At 38.0% G+C, this 24,422-nt stretch overlaps 2 protein-coding genes across 2 annotated transcripts; both read left to right on the top strand.

Moving 5' to 3' along the window:
* The first annotated feature begins 1,366 nt into the window (after window positions 1-1,366).
* Window positions 1,367-5,086, top strand: atp5mc3b (ATP synthase membrane subunit c locus 3b). Its single transcript, XM_007248842.4, has 5 exons — window positions 1,367-1,463; window positions 1,665-1,759; window positions 2,662-2,739; window positions 3,579-3,769; window positions 4,779-5,086. The coding sequence occupies exons 2-5, from the start codon at window positions 1,721-1,723 to the stop codon at window positions 4,891-4,893; spliced, it is 423 nt and encodes a 140-aa protein (XP_007248904.1). The 5' UTR covers window positions 1,367-1,463; window positions 1,665-1,720; the 3' UTR covers window positions 4,894-5,086.
* A 2,490-nt stretch (window positions 5,087-7,576) lies between these two features.
* chrna1 (cholinergic receptor, nicotinic, alpha 1 (muscle)) lies at window positions 7,577-23,458 on the top strand. Its single transcript, XM_007248843.4, has 9 exons — window positions 7,577-7,765; window positions 13,495-13,643; window positions 13,808-13,852; window positions 14,533-14,642; window positions 14,782-14,977; window positions 16,419-16,656; window positions 19,012-19,235; window positions 19,408-19,647; window positions 21,018-23,458. The coding sequence occupies exons 1-9, from the start codon at window positions 7,711-7,713 to the stop codon at window positions 21,144-21,146; spliced, it is 1,386 nt and encodes a 461-aa protein (XP_007248905.1). The 5' UTR covers window positions 7,577-7,710; the 3' UTR covers window positions 21,147-23,458.
* The last annotated feature ends 964 nt before the right edge of the window (window positions 23,459-24,422 follow it).

Here is a 24,422-nt window from a genome sequence, read left to right as displayed (position 1 = left end):
TGATGTCTAGTGGGAACAGGGGCGTAGCAGCAAATTTTGGGCCCTGTACACTCTCAGTGTCAGTGGGCCCCTATCCATGCCAGTACACAAGGAACATGATTTTCATGGGCCCCTCCCCCTACTTGGGCCCTGGGTAGTCAGGTACACTTTTCCCCCCACTACCACGCCCGTGAGTGGGAATGTATTGCCCCTTCTGTGTGAACTACAAATTGCATATGAAACTTGGGACAACTTTGGCCTAAAGGTTAGAAAAGTGATCATGGCTCCTGAAGGTAGCCAGTTCCATTCACTGGACCAGCATGAAGTGGGAGTGGAAGGAGTGAATAAACAGTGATTTCCTTCACCCTCTATGTTTACGGTAGAGGTGACCCTGAGCAAGACATCCAACCCCAACTGCTCCTTGGGTACTGAAGTGACAGATCACCGCACTGGATGTGTCTTTATGTCTTATTAATTAGTGAGTGTGTGTTCACTGCCATGATTGAGATGAATGCAGGTGTTAAATTCCATTTTTCCCCCTTTTAAACATTTTGTATAATTTCAGTTACTTTGCTATTTTGCTGTACATTTTACCTTTGACCAACTATTTGAACAACTATTATTTAACATTACCTCAGGCGCTATAGGCATTCTTACACTGAACTAAAACTCATTTAAAGGTTTTGAATGGTTGGAGCTCTTCTATACTCACAATGCTTTAAGGCAACAGGTGTTTGCCTCAAATAGGGGTGGGCGATATGGTCCTAAAATAATATCATGACAATTCATGGTATTTTTGTGATAACAATACTCTTGGCAATATGATAAAACACTGAATTAAAAAATATTTCAAGAATACACTACTGCAACAAAATGAAAATAAAAATGTATTATTGCATACAATATGATATGGCACACCCCTAACTGAGAAATAAATAAAAAAAATTATCAGATTTGTAACAGAAGTAAATGATCCAGAATTCCATGACACTTATAATGCACTCCATTTATCTCCATATATAAAATAAATGATACTGGACAGATCTGACCTCTAGTAGATATATAAAGGAAAATGAGAACAGTGTGATTTTTGTGATATTTTTGTGATGTGATAATTAGGGGTGAGTGATATGGCACGACATTACATGCAAATCGTTTTATACAAACAATGCAAATAAAACTATAACATTGAATCAACGTAAAATCGGTGTGCATTAACAAATCAATATGACGCCAGGAGACCAGGGCTGTTTACGTGTATTAGAGACGGAAAATGAACCTTTATTAAATGTTTTCCCCTGTCTGGGTTAGAACTAACCCTCCATTCATGTCATTGAATGAGTCTCCCCCTTTTACCCTTCTCCCCCCCCCCCTTTCGTCCATCGTGACTTTCAGTGACGCAGCCCCAGCATCCGGGGTTTTCTCTTTAAATGGGCTGAGGCGCATGCGCAGCGGCTTCTCAGCGCTTCGACCTCTGCAGCCCGGTGAGTGAAGGAGAGATCTAACCAGCTCTAAAGTTTCACAATCCGCCTTCATCCTAACTCTTTACCCTGTCCGTGCTCGCGTGTTTAGCCCTGACTGAGACTGTGTGACTGTTCTGTGTTGCTGAGGCTCTCATTGGCTGTAGTTTTGCGCGGTTGTGTGCAGATATTTCACTGACCTTACCTTGTTTCGTTTGCCCGCAGTGATCCGGCTCATCCCGCCCGAGAGTGAGTGAAGCGGTCGGTCAGCTCAGCTGAAAATGTACGCCTGCGCTAAGTTCGTGTCTACGCCTGCACTGGTAGGTTTTGCCGGGGTTTTATGTTCTTTATTAGGTTTATAATAACAGCTGTGCCGTAGTTTGTGCTTGGCTTTAGTGTTTAGTGCAAAAAATGGCCTGGTGAACTTGAAGCCTTGTCCTCCAGCTAACGTCAGGACTGGGATCTGTGCAGTCTGAGTAATGCTGCTGTACTGTTCGGAGTGTGCACATTTTACACAATTTTTATGTGTAACTCTGTGTAACCGTTAACATGGCTTTGTTTCAATCTCCTCTCTTAATGCTGTTTTTTTTAGCTCTAAATCTTTTAAAGTTTTGCTTGATAGTCTGCTAGTTAGGTTAGCTAGCTGTGTTGCTAATGCTAATGTATGAAGTGCCTTTCCCCACTCAAGGTCATCTTCCCATACAGCCAGCAGTAACACAGTGCTGCAGTATTAGAGAAAATGTAACCTATAAAAGCACTTCTCATTTTCACAGGTGTCATTTAGCTCTTAAAACTGCGAAAAAGGCCTGTTAAATCCAGGCCTGCTGACATTTGTTGGTGTTCTCTGCCACAGTTTAGCTAGCTAGCTAGGCTAGCTGGAGACATTTGAGGGCCATAATCAATATAAGTTAATTCATTATTTGCGTTGGATTCTGCTTCTATTTGTTTCTTTCTGCTTGATTTATGACACAACTGTTATGGGTTAGTTGCTATTTTTAAGTTAACTTTGAATTAATGTGCAATGCATTAGACAGTTAGGTAGCTTAGTTAAGCTAGTTAGCTAGTTGGATCTCGGGTTCTGCCCATCTGGCTAATTTGTTATAGCTAGCTAGCTGTTAGGTTGCTTTAATGAAACAGTTGTGATTTATTACAAGTTGATTTATTTCTTATAATTTAGGAATGTGCTTTTACAGCTGTTCATTAACTGTCCTTTATTTTTCAGGTTCGCTCTGGCTCAAGGGCGCTGTGCAGACCCCTCTCTGCCTCTGTGCTCTCCAGGCCAGATGTCAAGTCTGCAGAGGTGAGTTCAGGTCTTTGGTTTCTCTGATGGCTGTTGCATTGTAAACAATGGTTTTGTTGTGCATGGATATGTCTTTAATTTTTGCTTCTCTAGAGTTCTTGTGCCCTGATTGTGTCCGGGTGCTTCAGTTGACTTTTGCAATTGGGTGTTTGCCATTTGGCTACCATTTCATTTTGGTCCTCTCTGGTAATCAGCTTTTGTGTTAAAATCAATTTTCTTTCTGAGAAATATACTGTATGATCAAGCATTACTTTATTTCATGACCCTTTATACCTGTGGTGTTGCTGCTTTATATTAAAAAAATTCCATAGAGGTGTGTGGAGAATCAATGTTGGAGGGTCCTTAGGGTTTCTCTCTCCCTGAACTCAGAACATTTTTTTTTTTTTTTTGTCTAGCCGAAAGCCAAAATTGATACTAGATATTCACTTTATATTCTACTTTGTGCAGTATATGGACATTATCATATTTGCATACTTTGATCTTGCCTGTTTACTAAATAATGAGGCTATTAATGTAAATGAACCAGTCTATCAACTTTTTACTCTAGTTCCAGATTGTTGTGTTTTTTTAATTGACACAACTGTCTTAAAATTCTCAACTCATCATCCAAAGAAAATTATCTATGGTATTGAGAAGTATTTTCAGTATTGGGGAACTATGCAAAGCTGTATTTGAGTGACCCAATATTTTACAGTAGCTATTACACTGGCCTTAGTTTAACACAGTGCAATACACCGACATGTCTAATGTTCATTTATTATTTTTTACTTTCCTAGTTAACCACTTAATTTTTTTTTTCTTTCTTCCTCCTCTCTTCCCTCTCCTCTCTCCTTAACTAGGCTAGCCCAGTCCTCCTGCCACAGAGCCCCCTCTCCCAGGTTGCACTGAGGGGTTTCCAGACAAGTGCAGTGAGCCGTGACATTGACACAGCCGCCAAGTTCATTGGAGCTGGTGCCGCCACCGTGGGTGTGGCCGGATCAGGAGCCGGAATCGGAACAGTGTTCGGAAGCCTCATCATTGGATATGCAAGGTACACCACAGACAACCTGTATCTACAGTAAACATTACATCTGGCTGTACAGAGTGAGCACTATGTAATTTCATAGAGTTCTGCTTAATAGAAATGACTGTGATTATGCCTACCACATGTATGAAATTGAAATTTTCTAAAATATGGTTGCTTGCATGAAGTGGCTTGGATTCATTATTGCACTGGCTGCACTATAGCACATTACTCCAGCTTGGGAACAGTTTGAGCTTGGACCTGATCCTTGAAATCTGATACAAAGCTGAGATGTTAATCCCTGGCTCAGGTCAGCAAAGTACTTTGTATAGAAGGGAGAATGAGTGAGGATTGTAGTAGTGGGAAATCAAGGGGTGTAAACATGTACACAGGTACACTGCAATGGACTGTTCCCTTGCTCAGCACATTTCAGAGGATTGCCTTCTTTAACACACACACTGAAACCCTTAAAGTGCTTGTTAATGAGCTGATTAATTGAAACGGGTGTGTTGAGACACAGGAGAGCCATAAATTTACAGGGGGTGGGGGTGGGCCAGGACTGAATAACCCTAGTTTAAAAAATGTTAAATAGTTGTTTAAAAAAGAGATTTTCTGTCTATAGGGGGAAAAGTTGTATGTCTGCATGAAATGCACCTTTTGCAGTTCATGCAAACCCTCAGATTTGTATTGGGGTTGTCCAGTGTTTCTCTATGCTATTGTCATCTAGGGGTGGGCAATTTTGGTGGTCCTATAAGGCAAAATTTCTGCACAAATTTGGTTGGTTTCCTGCTCAAGAACACCTGATTGGCTTCTGTTATTGCTGGGTTTAATAGCTATGTTGGAGCAGGTGAATCAGCATTAACTGTTCCGGGTCTGGCCTGTTTTGCATACCCAAGTCTAGTGTAATCTGGTGTGGTCAGATCTCGTTACCCAGACTAATGTACAAAATCAAGGCAGCGTCATTCATGCTGGTTGACTACCATTTGAAGCATCTCAAGCACTTGTCAAATGTTCTCATGCTCTTTGTTCCCTGCAGGAATCCCTCACTGAAGCAGCAGCTGTTCTCCTATGCTATCCTGGGCTTTGCCCTGTCTGAGGCCATGGGACTGTTCTGTTTGATGGTTGCTTTCCTCATCCTGTTCGCCATGTAAAGTCTGCATCCGTCCTCAATCTCCTGCTGTGACGACGCACGTCTTACACTGGCCAGCGAAAGTTCTGTGTTTGGTGTCATGACAGTTGTACATTTTTCCAAGTTTTTTGTGGAAGGCTGACGGACTAAATGGAAGAACATGTAAAAATGTATCCAACTACACGATTAAAGTACATGTATTTCACTATTTAAAATGTTTGAGGTTTATTTTATGTCTGTCTTTTGTAGAATTTGAGCTTGGGACATTTTTAACCTTTTTAGTTAAGCTATTTGGATGCACTATTTTTTTGGCATAACCATGAAGCACAGTTAGATCACATTTAAAAGTGATATATTTTTACTTTATACCTTTTTAAATAACTTAAATTGACCTTTAATTCTCTAATGCATTGATGGCCACCTTCGTGGAGTGCTTTTTTCATAACTGCCCCAGATCTCACCACAGTGAGGGATTTTCAGATTAAATTTAAGAGAAATCTGCATTTAAAATGCTATTAATCCATGACCAGGCTTAATTTGTTTTCGAGAAAACTACCCCATATAGAATTTACTTGGGCTAAAAGGCGTACTTGGATTCTGTTCCTGGGTGGCATTGTCTTGCATGGTTCCGCTTAAACGTTCAGCTCACCTGTTAAATTGCCAGAATTTGTGATTTGAGCAGCTGTTCTGAGGCCGTGGGAACTAAACTGTGCTGAACCCTTGCCATCCAGCACAATTAGAACACTTGCACAGTAAAGATTAAGTGGAATAGGGCCAGGGATTATATCTAGTCTGGTTCTAACCATTTGATGCACAGTGTTTTGATAAATTACCACATTACAGTTGTTCTGCCCTTATGTTTCTTAGGAGCTTAGGAGGCCCTCTAATGCCTTAAGAAAAACTTTCACAGTGACTCTAGGGCTGGGTGGTTTTTGGCTAAAATGTTTCACATTTCTTAATTTTCAGTATGAACAGTAAAAACCCATCTGTGGTAAGTCACACAGCTGGGTGAAATAGTAATGTTATGCAATTAACGATTTTCATAGAATCAGCAGTGGCAGATTCTTATCAACAATGCTTTTCAAATACACCCATGGTACTTTAACATTGATATACAGTTGGGTCACTATAAAGCACAGATAAAGTCCCAGATGTGCATGTTGATGCAATATGAAAATTGATCATGTTCTGAAGCTCTAGAAACGTCAAATCTTTTCTGCTGGATATATGTTTTAAACACAAATAGAAATGGGCAGTGCACCTGGGGGCATATCTAAGCGCATCTGTGTCATTACTGGTAAAGTGTAGTAATTATTGGTAGAAAATAAGTTACACACCGTACATGATGTCTGGTATGAGCTAGTTTTTGTGTTGCATGTATTTAACATCTTTCTAATATAAGAAATTCAGGTTTTCAATTAGTAAATTTTAGATCACATTGATTATGTGCTGTTCTTTTTTTTTTTTCTTTTTTTTTTCCTTCATTGCAAATTCTAGCCATTACAAACATGCAATCAACATAGCTAACAGAAAACAGAACCAAACCTTTTTAAAATTAATGAACCAAAGGTGGACCGGTATCAGTAATAACTAATAAAAAATGAAATTAAAAGATGCAATAAAATAAACAAAGGAATGGGAGTTTTGCACACATGAACAATGGAATTGGATCATTAGGCACATAGAGTAGGTTGCAGGCTTCATATGTGGCCGGTATTTTGAAAAATAAGCTTGTACTTTCAGAGCAGAGAAGAATGTTCTGAAGAAATAATACTTGTTACAGATTACTGCCATTTATTTACGGTTGGAGTTGTCTTGTATCCAGAGACGACCACTTAAAAATTGAGTTTCTTTAATTTTACCAAATTGAAGCCTCTGGAACATAAACAAATGGAAGATGGATTATCACAATCTTTGTACCAGGAGTGGTATAAAGTTATTTAAAAGCAGAGTGTAAGACTGGTGGAGGAAAACATGCCAAGATGCAGAAAACTGTGATTAAAAACCAGGGTTATTCCACCAAATACACCTTTATGAATATGAACTTGTTTTCTTTGCATTAATTGAGGTCTGAAAGCTCTGCATCTTTTTTGTTATTTCAGAAATTTCTTATTTTCTGCAAATAAATGCAATAAATGACTGTAATTTTATCTGGAATTTGGAAAGGAAATGTCTGTAGTTTATAGAATAAAACAACAATGTTCATTTCACAGAAATATATACCTATACATAGCAAATTCAGAGAAACTGATTCAGAAACTGAACTGGTCTTTTCCAGAGCTGTATTATCTTTACAATTATTGAACTCGGAGACAATATTCATTTTGACATTTCATTTTGACATTTTGACAAAATCCTTTGAATGAACATTAAAATCAGTGTCAGTATTTAGTATTTAGTTAGGCAGGGTTAAATGAAGGCTGCTTAAAGGTCGGTTTTTCGTCATAAACATTAAAAGATGAAGTGAAATCGTACTTCAGCGTTTATTTAGTGTTCTGTGCTTTCAGGTTGATTCAGGGTTCATTCTGTTTCGACCTTTACGACAGTGATTCATTGAATCGAATATCCAGTTGAGTGAACCAAAGACTGTTGTTCAGTTGGAGTGAGTCGTTTGGGCAGTCGATTCAGTTCGGTTCTGTTCAGTTCAGATGACTCCAGGCCCCGCCCCCGTCCTGCTCCTCCTTAAAGAGGTTTGCTAAAGTATAAAGCCTCAGAAAAACTCAGGCTGGCTCTTCATTCAGGTTGTGACCATAAAGACGAAGTTAAAATAAATAAATGAAACGAATAGGATTAATTTAGATTTATTATCTAAGCTTAGTTTAGTCTAACCATCTGGAAGATGAAGCCTTCAGTCATCTCTCATCTTCTGGTTGTGGGACTTCTGGCTCTGTTTGGTGAGTAACTTTAATAGTTAACCTATACTAAACTGTAGTCAGTGTGTTTGTACCTGACAGGTAGCTTCATATTTATAGCTACAGGCCATTCTAGCCTTTTTATTCAGAATGAATGTAAAACAGTGTAAAACAGACTCACAGTTGTAGTGCATTATTATACTGTAACTAGTGTTCCTTTTAACCAAACACACTGTGTCCAAACATTCATTAACTGTGATAATTACATTAATTAATCAGAACAGCGTTATATTAGTATGGTTTATTTAGAACAATGCCTCTAAGATGCTGAAATGTGACTATAAGTGCAGTGTTAAGTTTTTAACACTCCTCCAGACAGCTGATCCGTCGCAGGAATGCGCGCTGATTGACAGCTGCATGTGCGGCCGCGTGGCTGCTGTTTCTAATTCAGGGTACAGAACGGGCCGTTTGGGGACTTTTAGCATTTCTTCATAACTCGGGTTTTTACTCACGCTGGTAACAGGCCGTATCTGCCCGCTGTAGAGCCGTCGGGTCCCCTGCTCTGTTTGGGGTCTCTCGCTGGGTTTTGTCCCGGTGGGGGTCAGTACAGTAAGGGTTATGGGGGGCTGCAACCTGAGCTGCAGCACCGGATATTACACCTCGTTTAGGGAAACGGGAGAGATCAGTGATCGCAGGCCCTAATCCTGGAAATCTGCCTTCATGCATGTGTCACCTCTCACCAGGAACAGGTTGTGGCCCCGTGTGGCCCCTGAGGACCCCTTTAGCATGGACTGGAAAGGACCCTTACACACACAATACCACTGTAAATAGCAGAGATTATAATGTCCTACAGACCCAGACAAGTCAAGTCAAGAGGCTTTTATTGTCATTAGATCTGAGTACAGGTACACAGTGTAACGAAATCATGTTCCTCCAGAACCATGCTGCACCATGGAACAACAATACAATAGACAACATAACGTGCTAACGTGTGCAACATAGAATTATAACACTACAATAAATACAACAGACGAGACAGTTTAACAGACAGAACAGTGCAGTAACTGTGCAGTACACTCTAAAAAGTGATTTTGTGTTTTAATCAGAAGAACTATTATTATCAAGTAGAGTAAATTTACCGCCCAGTACAACTCAATAAAACTAGTTCAGAGAACTTCAACCTGAAAAAATGCTTATTGAGCCAATGAAAAAATTTGATTTGAACCAACTTTTAGTAAACTACACGTGCAAATGCTCTTTCCACTGTGTTGAATTATACAGCTTTCCCATAAGGCTCCTGGCACCATATATTGTGTAAATATAAAGTGTGTGTGTGTGGGGGGGCTTACAAAATTCTGTAAGCCCACATTACTTGAAAAGACTGTTGAGTTAATTAAAGTATTGTTGTGTGAACAAATTTAACTGATTCAAATTATCATCTAGCTTTGACTTAGTTAAGTTAAGTTGATGACTTGAGTCAAGTTGAGCTCATAATTATAATTAATTTTTTTTCAGTGTGCAATAAAATGTGCTATTGAGAATAAGTTGCAGATATATGAAACATACTGTAACATATAGAACATACGTGATCAGATAATCAGACTTGAGTAAAAGTAAATGTGCTCTGTCAAAAAGTGTCTTGAGTATAGGGCTGCGACAATTAGTCTATATTAAAGTCGTTTATAAACATTTGACGACTCCAAATGTTCATTGTCAACTAATTGTTATTTTGTAGCACTACACAAAGTACAGGGGACACTCACACAATTTACATTCAGCTCGGGTTATGTCTCTAAACATGCCCGAACACAAAATTTTCACACGCATATTTACTCATTAAATAGGAAATAAAACAGGAGCCATAAACACAGCAAGCAAAGTTGGAGGGCATGGTAAATTAATCGTTAACTAATCGACTATTCGGAAAAATAATCAACAGATTAGTCGCTTACCAAAATAACCGATCAAACTATCAGTTGCAGCCCTTCTCCCTGCCCCACACTTAAGTGGAAATACTAAAGTATTTACCATTTTTCAACATAAGTATTGGAAATATTTATTTTTCTAAAATGTAGTTCTAAAGTACTGAAAGTAAAAGTACATTACTGTGTTGTGTAGTTATTACAGAAAGCAGCAAAGTTCTCAGAGGAGCTTATCAAACCCGGTGACAGTGCAGAGCATCTACTGCTCTGGCAGTGATAATGTGGGTTTGGAATGATTCTAAATGTTTTATAATTGTAACAAGTAACAATGCAGCACATACAATTGTATCAGAGTAAAAGTATTAAACTCATTTATAATAATACTGCAGTTGATACAGATGCATCATTTTAGTACCCAAGTCTACTTCCGTACTATACATCTCTGGTAAATACAGACCTTCCATGTGTTTAGGGCCCTCATTATATAAAAGTATTTGGCGTCTATTCAGCACAATTTTGTCAATTGTGATTATCTAATTGTGCTAGACACCTACCCTCCAAGACACTACTCAGTGGTGGCTCAGCTGTAAGAGCACCTGGCCAGATTGTTGGTTCGATAACCAGGTTTGGAGGGCTGTCACTTTTGGCCCTTACTCCTCACTGCTTCCCTGGCGCCGTAGGAATGGCTGCCCACCGCTCTGAGCATTGTTTGTGTCTTCTGAGTGTACTCTAGGGTTGCCACCCGTCCCCTAAAATACAGAATCATCCTTTATTTGGCCACTAAATGATTTGATCCAAATTTACATAAATGTCCAATCCACATGTCCAATCCACACTTAAAAACACAGAAAACCCCAAGCATCAGTCTCACAATTCTTTAACCCCTACTCTTCTCCTGAGACTGATCTGGTGTGGGTCATGCCAGAACCAGATCCGTTTCCAGCACACGTATTATGTAAATGGTTGTCTTGTCTATAGAGTGCAGTACAAAGTAAGCTGAGTCTTATCATGATTTACACTAATATCGACATGATAATGCTTCCTAATATATGCTCTTCTGCCCTCCCAAGAAAAAAGGGTCCTGTATTGAAGTGTCTTTTATTCCACGCATGGGGATACTAGGGTTTTCCTGCAGGTGAGAAAATATGATGAGGTGCCTGGTTAGGTGCTCCTCTAACAGAGAAGTGCCATAGTAGTGGATTGAACATGATGCAGTGCTGTAAAGGGTGTATCTGGGAAAATGAGAGGGAGGTTCCTAATAGAAACCCTTTCAGTGGATTTAAATATGTTGTAGTGCAAATTAAATTGTTCTCAAGTCATTCCTATTGTTGAATCGGCATCTATTCGGTGCATTCCCATGTCATGCAGTATAGGTGCCCTTTTTATTTTTTCACCCCTGCCCTTTAAGCAACCTGAGTCAGCCACTGCTTTCTGATATTCTCATAGGAATGTCATCCGACCCTTTGGCTCTTTTAAAAATGGCCAAGAGCCATTTAAGTGTTCAAATGCTTTGTTGAGTTGTGAAGGTTCCACATAGAACCATATGTTATGAATCCTTTTAGAACCACCTTATAATGAATGATAGTCAGTTCTAAGTAGTCTCTTAATAACAGTAGAACACTTTTTCATGCTGTATAGAAGTTTAGCCTAATCAAAGATCAGTACACCAAAGCCAGCTATAGCATAACAGTGAGCAAAATATATTATATATTTATACCACAGTTTCATTATTGCTGTTTACTGTTATATTTAAAGATAAGTAGGGCAAAAAACAAATATTTGTTCTTCATTAATCTGAGATAACAAATAGTTCCATTCTTACAGGCACCCACCTCACTGCTAATACAGTATATTGTCATCAGATGTCACACTTCAGTCGTAATAGTTCTGAAACAATTAACTATATCTAAATGATCAGGGTCACAAACAATAGCTAAACCATTAGGTGATGTTACAGGCTATAGTAATTCCATGGCTCATTTAATGCAAAAGATGCCTAATTATAAAAATAGTAATTAATAAAACTCCATCTACAACCATACATAACATACATACAAGATTTAATTTTTGCAAAGTTTTATTTACAGATTATTTATTCACATAAATACAATATAGAGCCGCCTAAAGCTGATTTGCATTGTGATTGTGTAGCTGCAAATCAATGGTAATTTCTTTATGCACTAAGTGGTGTTTACTATATCACTTATGTTTTTTATTTAATACCAGTAGCAGTCTGGAAAGTTTTCCTTGCTTAAGTGCCATACAGGTTGGTTTATGCGCTCCAAAATATCAATAATAAAGCACAGAAACTGTCCGCTGGGCTGGTCAGAACATTGTTATTAGCAGGGCCAGACCCAGCTAGAGCTAAAGCTAAAGCTAGCTTCAGTTAAGTGTAAGTGTGAGTAAGAGTTGTGAATGTGCTGCGAGTAAACTGAAGCCAAAGCTTGTTTACTTAAATTCAGCCAAGAGACAAATCTCACGCATACTTCCTATGGCATAGATTGATTGTATGTGTGTGTGAGATGTCACAGTGTCTCCTTTAGGAGGTCAGGTGGCGTGTGTGAGCAGCTATTCATCAAGTGCAGTTGGCTGTCTCCATCATGACTAATCCCCTGAGCCGCAGAATGTTTGTGTATACGGATCTGTATTTTTGCCTCGGTTAGACTGAGGGGAAATGATGCATCTGCAACATGCAACATGTACCACTCTCTGCTGGTTCCAGCAGTTTTACCAAGAAGCAAAGAACAGAGCAGAGTTTTTAACTCCAACATGTAATCACTGTAGTACAACCTTAGGAACATCCTGCTTTTGTTGTAGTAACTGTCTCAAGAGGTGTCAAGTAACAAAGTACAAATACTTCATTACCTTACTTACGTAGAAATTTAGGTTTTTAATACTGGGGTAATTCTTTTTTAGAGGACTTTTTACTTCTACTCCTTATATTTTCACACAAATATCTGAACGTTCTACTCTTTACATTTTAAAAATAACCTAATTTTTCCTATTTTATTAGGCTTGTTTTTATTCTGGCTTTTCATCATTAAAAAAATATCCAGATCGATGTCTCCATCTGAATAGAGTGATTTTGATTGTAGTGGAATGAGAAGTATAATGTAAAAAAAATTATAATTTGGGTAGGGGGTAGTGCACTATAGGATCCTGTGGCATGGTCTAAGCTTTTGTCTTTAATGGCATTTTTTCCTTACATTATTTTTACTTTTATACTTTAAGTAGTTTCAAAACCAGTACTTTTTTTGCTAAAACAATTATCTTTATTGTTTTATCACAATTAGATGTTTACAACCCTGTTTTAAAACACAACTAAACACAAAACACTTCAACAAACATTCTTCATTAAAAACCATGAGGAGGGAAAGAAAGAACACAATAATAATAATAATAATAATAATAATAATAATAATAATAATAATAATAATAATAATAATAATAATAATAAAATGAAATATATAAATACACTGTTTTTTTCCTGTAAGGGGTGTTATGGTTATCATTGTTTCATTTGAAAACTGTACTTACACTTTTAATTGATACTTCAACTACAACTACAGAAGTATTTTTAAACCCTAGTACTTTCTACACTTTTCACAGTCTCTACTGTCTCAGGAAGGCTTTTTGGTATATTTAAAAGTGAGGATATTTGCTGTGAGGATGTGATTGCATGCTTCACTGATGAAACCATTATTGAGGTCAGGATGCTTTGTAACGCTAATAAACTAATACATTTCTTAGATCTGTTAGCTAAAGAACTATACATATTTATATATAACACTTAGGTGTTAATTTATATTTTGTATAAAATATTTATTTTCCATGACTCATGTTTTACAGGTCCAAGTCCGGGTCTCTGCTCCTCTGATGAGACGAAACTGGTGAAAGATCTATTTAAAGGCTATAACAAGGTGGTTCGACCTGTGAGCCATTTCAACGAGGCTGTGGTAGTGACTGTAGGACTGCAGCTTATTCAGCTCATCAGTGTGGTAAATATAGATACAGATCTCTGACTTTCTTTCAGGCCTTTGATTTACAAACAAATTCATATTAAATCACATTTTAATAATTATTTATTAAGGTTTATTTTGTTTTATTCTGTCTCTCTCTCTTTCTCTCTCATTCCCTATATCTCTCTCTCTCTCACTCTCAGGATGAAGTTAATCAGATTGTAACCAGCAACGTGCGCCTTAAACAGGTTTGAGTTTCTGTTAGTGTGTTCTAATGAGGGTCGTTTGATATAATTATTAACATACCTTGATACCTAAAAGATACATAAAGCCGCATTATGTGAGAATTGGTATTTTGGCTCAAGGGCACCGCCTACTGTTGGAGAGTGTAATTTACATTTACACCACTGCCAAACACACAGTCCAGATATTATGACCACATACATGATGAATGATCAGACACAGCAGTGGAGACACTGGAGTTTTTAAATACAGAATTGTCGCTGCTGGACTGAGAATAGTATACCAACAAGAAATATCCAGCTGACAGCATCCTGTAGACAGCGTCCTGTAGGCAGCGTCCCATGGGCAGTGTCTAGTGACCACCAATTAAGGTCTAGAGGATGACCAACACAAACTTTACAGCAACAGATGAGATTTTGTCTCTGACATTACATCTACATAGTGCGCAGCTAAGTAGGGGTGTCTTAACAGAGTGGAGGACAGTGAGTGAACACAGAGTTTAAAAACTCCAGCAGCACTGCTGAGTCTGATCAATTTGTACTAACACAACACACATTAACATACCCCCACCATGCCAGCGTCACTGCAGTGCTGAGAATGCAAATCTCTGTAACAAGTGAACATGTAAACGCATAGCAGTTTAAATATTTTTGTTAATTATTAAAAAAATCTTTACCATGTTCAGGAGTGGAAGGATGTGAATCTGCAGTGGAACCCAGACGACTATGGGGGGATCAGAAAGGTCCGGATCCCTTCCACTGACATTTGGAAACCAGATTTAGTGCTTTATAACAAGTGAGTTTGTGTTCCACCCTATGTTAAATTCTGTACCACTATCTAACTAGAACAGGACTATGATCTTTCATAAATGTAAAAGCTGTGCATCAAATTATTGTTTTTGTGTTCTTATAAATTTGCTTGTGTGTGCATACAGTGCTGATGGGGACTTTGCCATTGTGCACGAGACTAAGGTTTTGCTGGAACATACTGGGAAGATCACATGGAATCCTCCAGCCATCTTTAAAAGCTACTGCGAGATCGTGGTGCTTCATTTCCCGTTCGACCTGCAGAACTGCAGCATGAAGCTCGGCACATGGACCTATGATGGAAAGCTGGTCGTCATTAACCCGGTACCTGACAATATACATATATTTATATCACAAAAAGGATTTGCCCCTGACAGATTTTTTTTTGTTTTTACTTTTTTGCTATACTGATATTTTTACGATTATCAAACAAACTTTAATCAGACAAAGATAACCTGAGTAAATATAAAAAGCAGTTTTTTAAATGATAATTGTATTTATTGAGGGAAAAAAACTATCCAAAACTATCTAGCCCTGTGTGAACTTGGTTGTGCCACCCTTGGCAGCAACAACTGTAATAAAGCTTACCGGTAACCAATAACTGCCAACGAGTCTTTCACATCTCTGTGGAGGAATTTTGTTTCACTCTTCTTTTAATTCAGCCACATTGGAGGATTTTCAAGCACAAACAGTCTGTTTAAGATCAGCCACAGCATCTCAATTAGACTTTCACTAGGCCACTCCAAAATCTTTATGTTGTTTTTTTTAATCATTCAGAGGTGGACTTGTTTGTGTGCTTTGGATCATTGTCCTGCTGCAGAACCCAAGTACACCTGAGCTTGAAGTCATAAACCAATGTACAGACATTTTCCTTCAGGGTTTTCTGGTAAACAGCAGACTTCCTGGTTCCAGGTTCTATTACAGCAAGCTGTCCAGGCCATGGAGCAGCAAAGCAGCCCCAGACCATCACACTACCACCACCATGTTTTACATTTAGTGTGATGTTCTTTATCTGAAATGATGTGTTAGTTTTACGCCAGATGTAACGGAACACACACTTTCCAAAAAGTTCTTCTTTTGTCACGTCAGTCTAAAGAATATTTACCGAAAGTCCTGGGGATCATCAAGATGTTTTTTGGCAAATGTGAGACGGGCCGTTGTGTTCTTTTTGGTCAGTAGTGTTTTTGCCCTGATTAAAGTTTTGAAAACCATGTATCATTTACATTCTTTACAATTATGTGCTACTTTGTGTTGGATATTACAGAAACATTTTTAATATATTTTATTAACCACAAGATTCATACCACAATAGTACATAATCCATGATTGCCCATGTCAAGAAATATTCATATAAACATGAACTTATTGGCATCTCTAAAAAAAAATCTGGTGACAGAACTAAACATTGGCTGGGACTGTCCAGCAGACATTTGGAACAGAGCTTTGTTCTTTAGACTAGCTCACAAGATCTCAACTACTTTTTAGAATAAGCAATTCTTGTAAAGTTTCTTTACTGTATTTATGTTTATCTGTATCTGTTCTAATGTGGTCTGGAGTTTTTACAGTAAAAAGTCATGCAGGATTTATAATAATGTGTTGAGCTGATTAGAACCTCTGCACAGCACACAGTTTTCCCTGTAATTTTCAGTCTGCTGTTTATTCATTCCTCTCTTAGCTTGTCCTGCATGTTCTCTAATTTCTCTTGTTTAAGTGTGTGTGTGTGTGTGTATAATAATGCGACTGTATATGCTTGCTATGTAAACAGGACAGTGATCGTCCAGACCTCAGTAACTTCATGGAGAGTGGTGAGTGGGTGATGAAGGACTACAGGAGCTGGAAGCACTGGGTGTATTACGCCTGCTGCCCCGACACGCCCTACCTGGACATCACTTACCACTTCCTCATGCTGAGACTGCCTCTCTACTTTATCGTCAACGTCATCATCCCCTGCATGCTCTTCTCTTTCCTTACCGGCCTCGTCTTCTACCTGCCCACTGACTCCGGTAAGTCTATATTTTTCTGTATTTAGACAAGAAAAGACAATTATATTCACCATATACATTCAGGGTAAACAGATAGAATATGGCCTCTGTGCAGTTAACACTCACACACAGACTCACACACACTCATACACACAAATACAGTAGGATGAAAAAGTTTGGGGACCCCTCATAATTTTTATGAGTTTTCTTATTTTTATTATTTTATCATTGGTTGTTTGGATCATCAAATTCGGTTAAAAACATCATATTTATTTGACGAACTTAGTGATATTTGAGAAGTGAAATAAAGTTTATAGGATTTACGGAAAGTGTGCAATGACTCTTTAAACAAAATCAGACAGGTGCCTAAATTTGGGCACCCCAACAGAAAAATTACATCAATATTTAGTAGATCCTCCTTTTGCAGAAATAACAGCCTCTAAACGCTTCCCATAGCCTCCAATGAGAGTCTGGCTTCTGGTTGAAGATATTTTGGACCATTCATCTTTACAAAACATCTCCAGTTTAGTCAGGATTGATGGTTTCTGAACATGAACAGCCCGCTTTAAATTACACCACATTTCAATAAAATTCAGGTTCCTCTGCATAAATACTTTAGTAGATTTTGAGCAGTTTTTAGGGTCGTTGTCTTGTTGAAGTATCCAGCCCCGGCGCAACTTCAACTTTTTTACTGATTCTTGAACATTGTTCTCAAGAATCTGCTGATATTGACTGGAATCCATACGATCTTCAACTTTAACAAGATTCCTAATATCGGCACTGACCACACAGCCCCACAGCATGATGGAACCACCACCAAATTTTTCTGTGGGTAGAAGGTGTTTGTCTTGGAATAAGTTTTTTTTATTTACGCCATGTATACCGCCTTCTAAATAACTCAGTTTTAGTTTCATCAGTCCACAGCACCTTATTCCAAAATGAAGCTGGCTTTTCCAAATGTGCTTTAGCATACCTCAAGCAACTCTGTTTGTGGCGTGGGTGCAGAATACCTCTGTATAACAGTGAGCAAAAGAGCCTGGAACAGAGGGTCAAATCTGGGACTCGAATCCACAACATTGTCATCAATGGCCTGGTACTCTAACCGCTGCCCCAATTTGTCTCAATCTAACAGTCCAGAGAATTGAAAAAGGGGTCACAGAGAAAAAGGAGACATAAGATATTCTTTTTACATACGAAAGTTAAATATCTTAAATACGCCCACAGATGCCCATCCATCCCCATATAATTTGGTCCAATCCAACTGCAGAACCAACTGGTGTTCTTGACTAATGTGTACTGACTAATACGCATTATCATTATTAGCATTATTAAATGTGCTTATTAACTTAAGGTTTAATTAACATTACCCTGGCATAGTTTTGGAAGTATTGACACAAAATACATATACATAATTTGGGCTCTGGTCGGTCCAGAGGACTGAGATGATACCACAATGATCTGAGGTTTACCAGATTCAAATCCTGAATCATGCTGCTTGCCATCAGCAGTCAGAGTTTGGCCATGGCCGTGTTCTTTCTGGGTGGATAGATGGTGCTCTTTCCTCGCCTCACTCCCAAGGTGATGTCAGTCAGCACAAGCATCTATTGGCTGATGTATTCATTGTCATTGTACTTTCCTCCAAGTGCACTGGCTACTGAGCAATGCTACATTAGCGAAAGTTCCGAACGAGGTATAGGCTGCCTTCACATGTGCCAAAGGTGGCATGTGCTAATCTTCAACCTTATAGTTTTGAGTCCTAATGAGTGGGTGGGGTAATTACTCTTCTAAACTGGGGAGAAAATGGGATAAAGTAAATAATTATATATACAGCTCTGAAAAAAAAAAGATCACTTTAAATTATGAGTTTCTTTCTCAATTTTACCAAATTGAAAACCTCTAGAATATTATCAAGAGGAAGATGGATGATCACAAGCCATTAAACCAAGCTGAACTGCTTGAATTTTTGCACCAGGAGTGACATAAAGTTACCCAAAAGCAACTGTGGAGAAGAAAAGGCCAGAATGCATGAAAACAGTGCTTAAAAAACAGGGTTATTTCACTGAATATTCCTTTCTGAACTCTTAAAACTTTATGAAATTGAACTTGTTTTTTTTGCAGTATTTGAGGTCTAAAAGCTCTGCATCTTTTTTTGTTATTTCAGTCATTTCTTATTTTCTGCATTCTCTGGAATTTGGAAGAAGTTTGTCCAGAGTAAAACAATAAAACAACAATGTTTATTTTACTCAAACATACAAATAGCAAATTTAGATAAACTGATAAACTGAAGTGTTTATTTTTTACTCTTATTTATTTCCAGAGTTGTATTTTAAAAAATCATGACAATGACAGTTTGTATGTATGTGTGTGTGTGTGCAGGTGAGAAGATGACCCTCAGTATCTCTGTCCTGCTGTCTCTGACTGTGTTCCTGCTGGTCATTGTTGAGCTGATCCCCTCCACCTCAAGTGCTGTTCCTCTCATTGGAAAATACATGCTTTTTACCATGATTCTTGTCATCGCCTCCATCATCATCACTGTCATCGTCATCAACACACACCACCGCTCCCCCAGCACGCACACCATGCCTTCCTGGGTCCGCAAGGTAAGAAAATACGTCAAAAAGATTTAATTAGCACTAGATTCCACTGGAAATGTTCATAATTATTTCTGGAAACAGTTGCTTCTCCAGTTCTAGGTGTTCAACTATTGAGCTTGTTCAGCTGCTGTTTTAAAATATGTCTAAGTTACATATTCCCTCTCTTTCTGTGCTGCAGGTCTTTATCGACACCATCCCAAACCTCATGTTTTTCTCCACCATGAAGCGTCCGTCGCAAGAGCGAAAGGGGAACCGCTCCTACCCCCCAAATATTGATATTTCGGACATCTCAGGCAAACCCACGCCCACTTCTGTCACCTACCAGACACCTATCGTCAAAAACCCGGACGTGCGGAGTGCCATTGAGGGCATTAAATACATTGCTGAAACCATGAGGGATGATGAAGAGTCAAACAATGTAAGATCATCCTGTGCACGTATCCATATTGTTAATATTTTTAATACATTGGCCTGGAACAAGTTTGTAAATTCTCCCTCTCTCTCTCTATTCCTTTCTCGTTTTTGTCTCTTTTTCTCTTTGTTCCTGAGATGCTTTAATCTTCAGAATTGGAGAACTAACCACTGTTATAGACTTATTATACACTGACCTGTATGTCCTGGCTAGAGTCGAGCCGCAGTTGCGTCATCTCGATCGTTGAGTATAAGGAGGTTAGGACTGAAAGTTTTAGTCAGTCTTTTTTTCGTCCTGGTGTTCAGATAAAATCAACCGTGTTTAATATTATTGTCTTGAGACTTGGCTCACGCAAATAGTGATGTGAACAATGTCAACAACCAATAGGAGGAGAGCTACGAGGAAGAGGCAAGAATATATTTCACGTAACTATTTAAAAATGTTGCATTTTGCAGTTAATATGTCTTACATGCTTCTTATTTTAATATGTACTATATTTTAAACACAGGCAGCACTTTAAAGCCATTATTATTTAATTTTATTTTTGCACTACTTTGTCTTATTGCGCAGTGTTATTTTTAATACAAACAAGTTTAATAAATACACATTTTTCCAGAATAATGTTCTTTATTGCATTAATCTAAAACAAAGGCAAATGTATAGCAATGAAACTGTGATTCTTTGCTATAAAAGGTTGTAGCAAAAAAGGAGGGGGAAGCTTATAGGACGAGTTGAACACAAAAAATATAAAGAACTAACAGTGTGGCTGAGATGAGATAAAAGTTGTGAGTCTCTGATAAATAATAGTATTGATATACACAGTATTTGTAACTTTATATGTAATATGTGTTGTATTTAAACTCCACCAGAAGCATGATGGGAAATAATTTTTGAAAGAATCTAGTTGCAGTCTTGCAGTTAGTGATCCCAGTCTTTGTAAAATCTTAGCCTGTGAGTAAAAAGTCTGTGACTAGTCTTTAGATGTGAGAGGGTGTCAGACTTCAGTCTGTTTAAAGTCTTTTCAGAGTCGTTTCAAAGTCTTGTAGTGTATGCACAGCTTTAGTACTGATGTAAAAGCAGATGGCTCCCCTGTAATTAAACTGATTACCCACTAGAGGGAGCAAAACTAAAACTATGGCACCCCTAAAAGGTCTGTGGGCCTGCAGAAGTGTGATATTTTTTGGTTTTGTCATCTTGTTCTTATGTTTCTTTTTTTTTTTTACTTTTTATTCTCCTTCCTCTTTTGTCAGATTATTTGACTTCTCTTTAATTCTGTATCTGGTCCTGTTCTGACCCCTGTGGAACTCCTGACTTCAGCAGCACAGTAATATTATTCCTCTTTTCTCTCACTCTTCCACTCTTTCTCTTCCTCCCAGGCTGCCGAGGAGTGGAAGTTCGTGGCCATGGTGCTGGATCACATTCTGCTGTGTGTGTTCATGGCTGTGTGCATCATAGGCACTGTGGGGGTGTTCGCCGGCCGTCTAATCGAGCTCAACATGCTCTGAGCAGTGGAGGCCCAAGTGAAGCCTGGGGCTGGAGTCTGACACTTAGCCCCATCACACTGCTCCCTGCTGGGCTGCGGCGGACGAGCGGGAAGTCTCGGATGCTCAAGGGCCAGTGGAACTTATTCGATGGCTGACCAAATCACAAGCAGACGCACCAAAGACATATGAATGACATAGTTTTCTTTCACTAACACAATGACACCTTACACCACCTTTTCATATAGAGCTCAAAAGCAGACATAAAACCATTTTTCATTAACAGAATACACCCTGTAATTATAGAACTACAAAGTGTTCCGTATGAGCAGTGGAGCTAAAAATGGATAATAGGTGTAGAAACAAAGAGGTGGTCATAATGTTATGCTGGATTGAAGAATATTGTGAAACGTCAAACCAAATACAGTGCAGCCCAAGTATTTATACAGACTTAGTATGCTAGTTCATATTTATCTGCAGCATATTTATTTGCAGCTCTTGCGGTTGGTGTGTGTAATCACAGCATGTCGTTCACTGGCCATTTCTCTGTGAGCAGAGACATAAAAGGCACGTGTGGTTGGCTCAGGCACATAAATATGTGCTTCAGAGTGTGTTTGTACTGTGTGTGTCAGAGTGCTTTTAGATTTTAGGTTAGGTGTTAGTAGATAGCCTATTACTTTTCAAAATAAGAGTGCTTAAAAATGTTTCTTGTGATAGAAGTGGTTTCTCTAGTCTAAGGCATTGCACAAAGAACCAGTAGAAGGACCTTTATTTTGAAGAATGTATTTGACAAGTTTGTTTGTACAGTTTAGTTAGGATATGCTATGTGTTTGTAAAAATGGCTACAGATACAGTAGGAATGTCACAATAATGAAATCTTTGAGTTGAATAAACTTTTTAGTCTATTCTAATTGTAATTCCAAAATTTCTTAATAATCAAACGTTCATCGCCATAAAAAGGGTATAATTTAATTAATAATCATATTATATCAGTGACAATATGGTCTTATAAATAACAAGAATATTGTTTATCACAATAATTTGTGGGACACTTTATCATCTAAACAAAAGTAGTTATCATGACAGACCTAATTACACAGCTCACCTTTTATTCTTTACACAGTCACTGCTACTTAAGGTCCTGATTAGTTTTTTATGCATCTTGAATGACCCATTTTAAGAACATGGCCTTTAAAGGCAACACAATGTATCATATGTTAATCATTATCTTGATACTGGCCCTCACAATATATCATCACTGCTGTGAAAATGCCTTGAATTTGTATTTGTATTTATTTATTTATTTAGAAGGGGACAGTGCATTTTCATAAAACACATGATTATACATAGTTAAAAAAAGCCAGAATTAGCCAGAAGGCTAGTTTTCATCTGTAGTAAACAATTTTTACATTGTTCTTTCTTAAAGTTTTAAATATCATAATTAGAATGTGATTTGTGTTCAAGTTGCCATTGATGCAGCAAAAATAGTGGCAGTACTTTAAATTGTGTCCAATTTCACCAATTAAAATGGACCAATAGAAATGCTCCAGAATGACTTGGAATAAAGTTGTTTTACATTGACTTCCACCTGTTTTCCAAACAGGGTGTTTTTTGACAGTAATGAAACATTGGTATCTGTATTTTATGTGTTGATGATGAATACTTTAAATAAAACGAGTTTACAGCAAAAAAAATGACACTGACATCTCTAACTCCAGGGGCTTGTCTCACTAAAAAATAGTAAACACGACAGAACGGCATCACTCATAGCTACGATATTTCCAACACAACCTGAAGGCAGCATTAGTGATTAGTTAGCAGCATGCCCATGCTGGTGGATGACATTGATCATGCTAGTCATGCGGGTGGGCTGATCTGTTTCAGTTCACAGTTGATCATGCTGGTAGATAATCTAAATCATCACACTCAACAAAAGCACACCCTGTGCAGGCCAGGAACTAAGCTGGTTAACCATCTTAACCAGTTTTACCAGCTTGAGCTTTTTTTCTCAGCAGGATTGTTAGTCTTTGTGCACAGCGGTTTTTAACACAACTGTTATTTTGTAATTAATCAGTGTGTAGCTGTCATGATGGTGTAAATATCAGTCCTCTACGGTAGTTTATTGTTTTTTGCGTGTATTTTTATATGAACTAATCTCTGTTTTGATCAGTGAGAGCACTCCGGTCCAGTTGAACAGGGCAGTGGAGAGATTTCAGACATGTTTGTGAGTCTGCACACTCATGACAGCCTGGAATTTTCCACTTTCTTAAGCTCTTACTGTTCGTACAAACATTGTTTAACCCTTTTTAAAGCCATCAATAAAAATGTTAATGATGCAGTTTCTCGTTTCCGTGTCTTTTTTGATTTAGGATTTTTTCTATTACATTATTTTGCATTTTTTTCAAGTTATATCAACCAAGTAAACCAGCCAACAGGAGTGTGCATACTAAGTAGCCTAATGGACACCTGTATACAGTACATTAGTGGCTCTCTTATTTGCAAAGCATCAGACAAGCCTATTTACAATGCCGATATTTTTTGAAATACAATTATTTTTCTTTTCTTTTTAACCTTCTTTTCTTTTTAACCTTCACTCTTTCATGTTCATATCTCCAAATTTTCTAAACTTCTTTCTTTCTTACATTCCACTCCCTTTCTCCACTACTTTCTAATCACTATCTCAATGTCTCTCTTCTCATCTCATCTGTTTCTTTATATTTTAATAATTTTTAACTTTTCACTCAACATATCTTTCCTTCTCATCTGGTTCTTCTATTGTACTCATTTTAAACATTGCGCTCAACATTCCTCTTCAACTCTTTCTTTCTTAATTTCCTTTCTTGCTCCCCCTTTATTAACTTCTCTCTCAAAAATCTTTCTTTTTAAAAAAAAAAAAAAAAAAAAGGGTGCTCACCTGTAGTGCTTTTTAGCTCTTAATTTCTGATTAAAGTCGTAACAATTAATCATTGAAGTGTTTGGCCAGGTGGAACATATATTGGCCAGTTAGTTCATGTTGTGTGATTTTGAATAGCAGTGTTTTGATATGAACAGATTGCTCTGTCTTAAGCAGATAAACGTGTTCAGAGCAATTTGAAGGGCAATTTTAAATTGCAAAATGTTTGTTGAGAAAAAATATTGTAGAATATTGAAGAAGAGGTTATACCCTCTGAGGGTCAGATTAAATAATTGTGTGTATTTTAGTGTGTTAACAATTGGGGAAAAACTGTAATATGTTAAATATGCTGGCACAACTAAACAGCATCTGGGTCCACATGGTTACTATGGGTGTAAAACAATGTT

Source organism: Astyanax mexicanus, chromosome 5, assembly GCF_023375975.1.
Source record: "Astyanax mexicanus isolate ESR-SI-001 chromosome 5, AstMex3_surface, whole genome shotgun sequence".
Taxonomy (NCBI): Eukaryota; Metazoa; Chordata; class Actinopteri; order Characiformes; family Acestrorhamphidae; genus Astyanax; species Astyanax mexicanus.
This window is presented reverse-complemented; position numbering and strand designations above follow the sequence as displayed.

Excerpts from the sequence above, each read along its gene's own strand:
- atp5mc3b (XM_007248842.4), top strand. The coding sequence starts at position 1,721 with ATGTACGCCTGCGCTAAGTTCGTGTCTACGCCTGCACTG. Across the intron at positions 1,760-2,661 it reads TCGTGTCTACGCCTGCACTG|GTTCGCTCTGGCTCAAGGGC; the intron begins GTAGGTTTTGCC and ends TTTATTTTTCAG. Across the intron at positions 2,740-3,578 it reads CAGATGTCAAGTCTGCAGAG|GCTAGCCCAGTCCTCCTGCC; the intron begins GTGAGTTCAGGT and ends CTCCTTAACTAG.
- chrna1 (XM_007248843.4), top strand. The coding sequence starts at position 7,711 with ATGAAGCCTTCAGTCATCTCTCATCTTCTGGTTGTGGGACTTCTGGCT. Across the intron at positions 13,644-13,807 it reads TTATTCAGCTCATCAGTGTG|GATGAAGTTAATCAGATTGT; the intron begins GTAAATATAGAT and ends TCTCACTCTCAG. Across the intron at positions 19,648-21,017 it reads ATGATGAAGAGTCAAACAAT|GCTGCCGAGGAGTGGAAGTT; the intron begins GTAAGATCATCC and ends TCTTCCTCCCAG.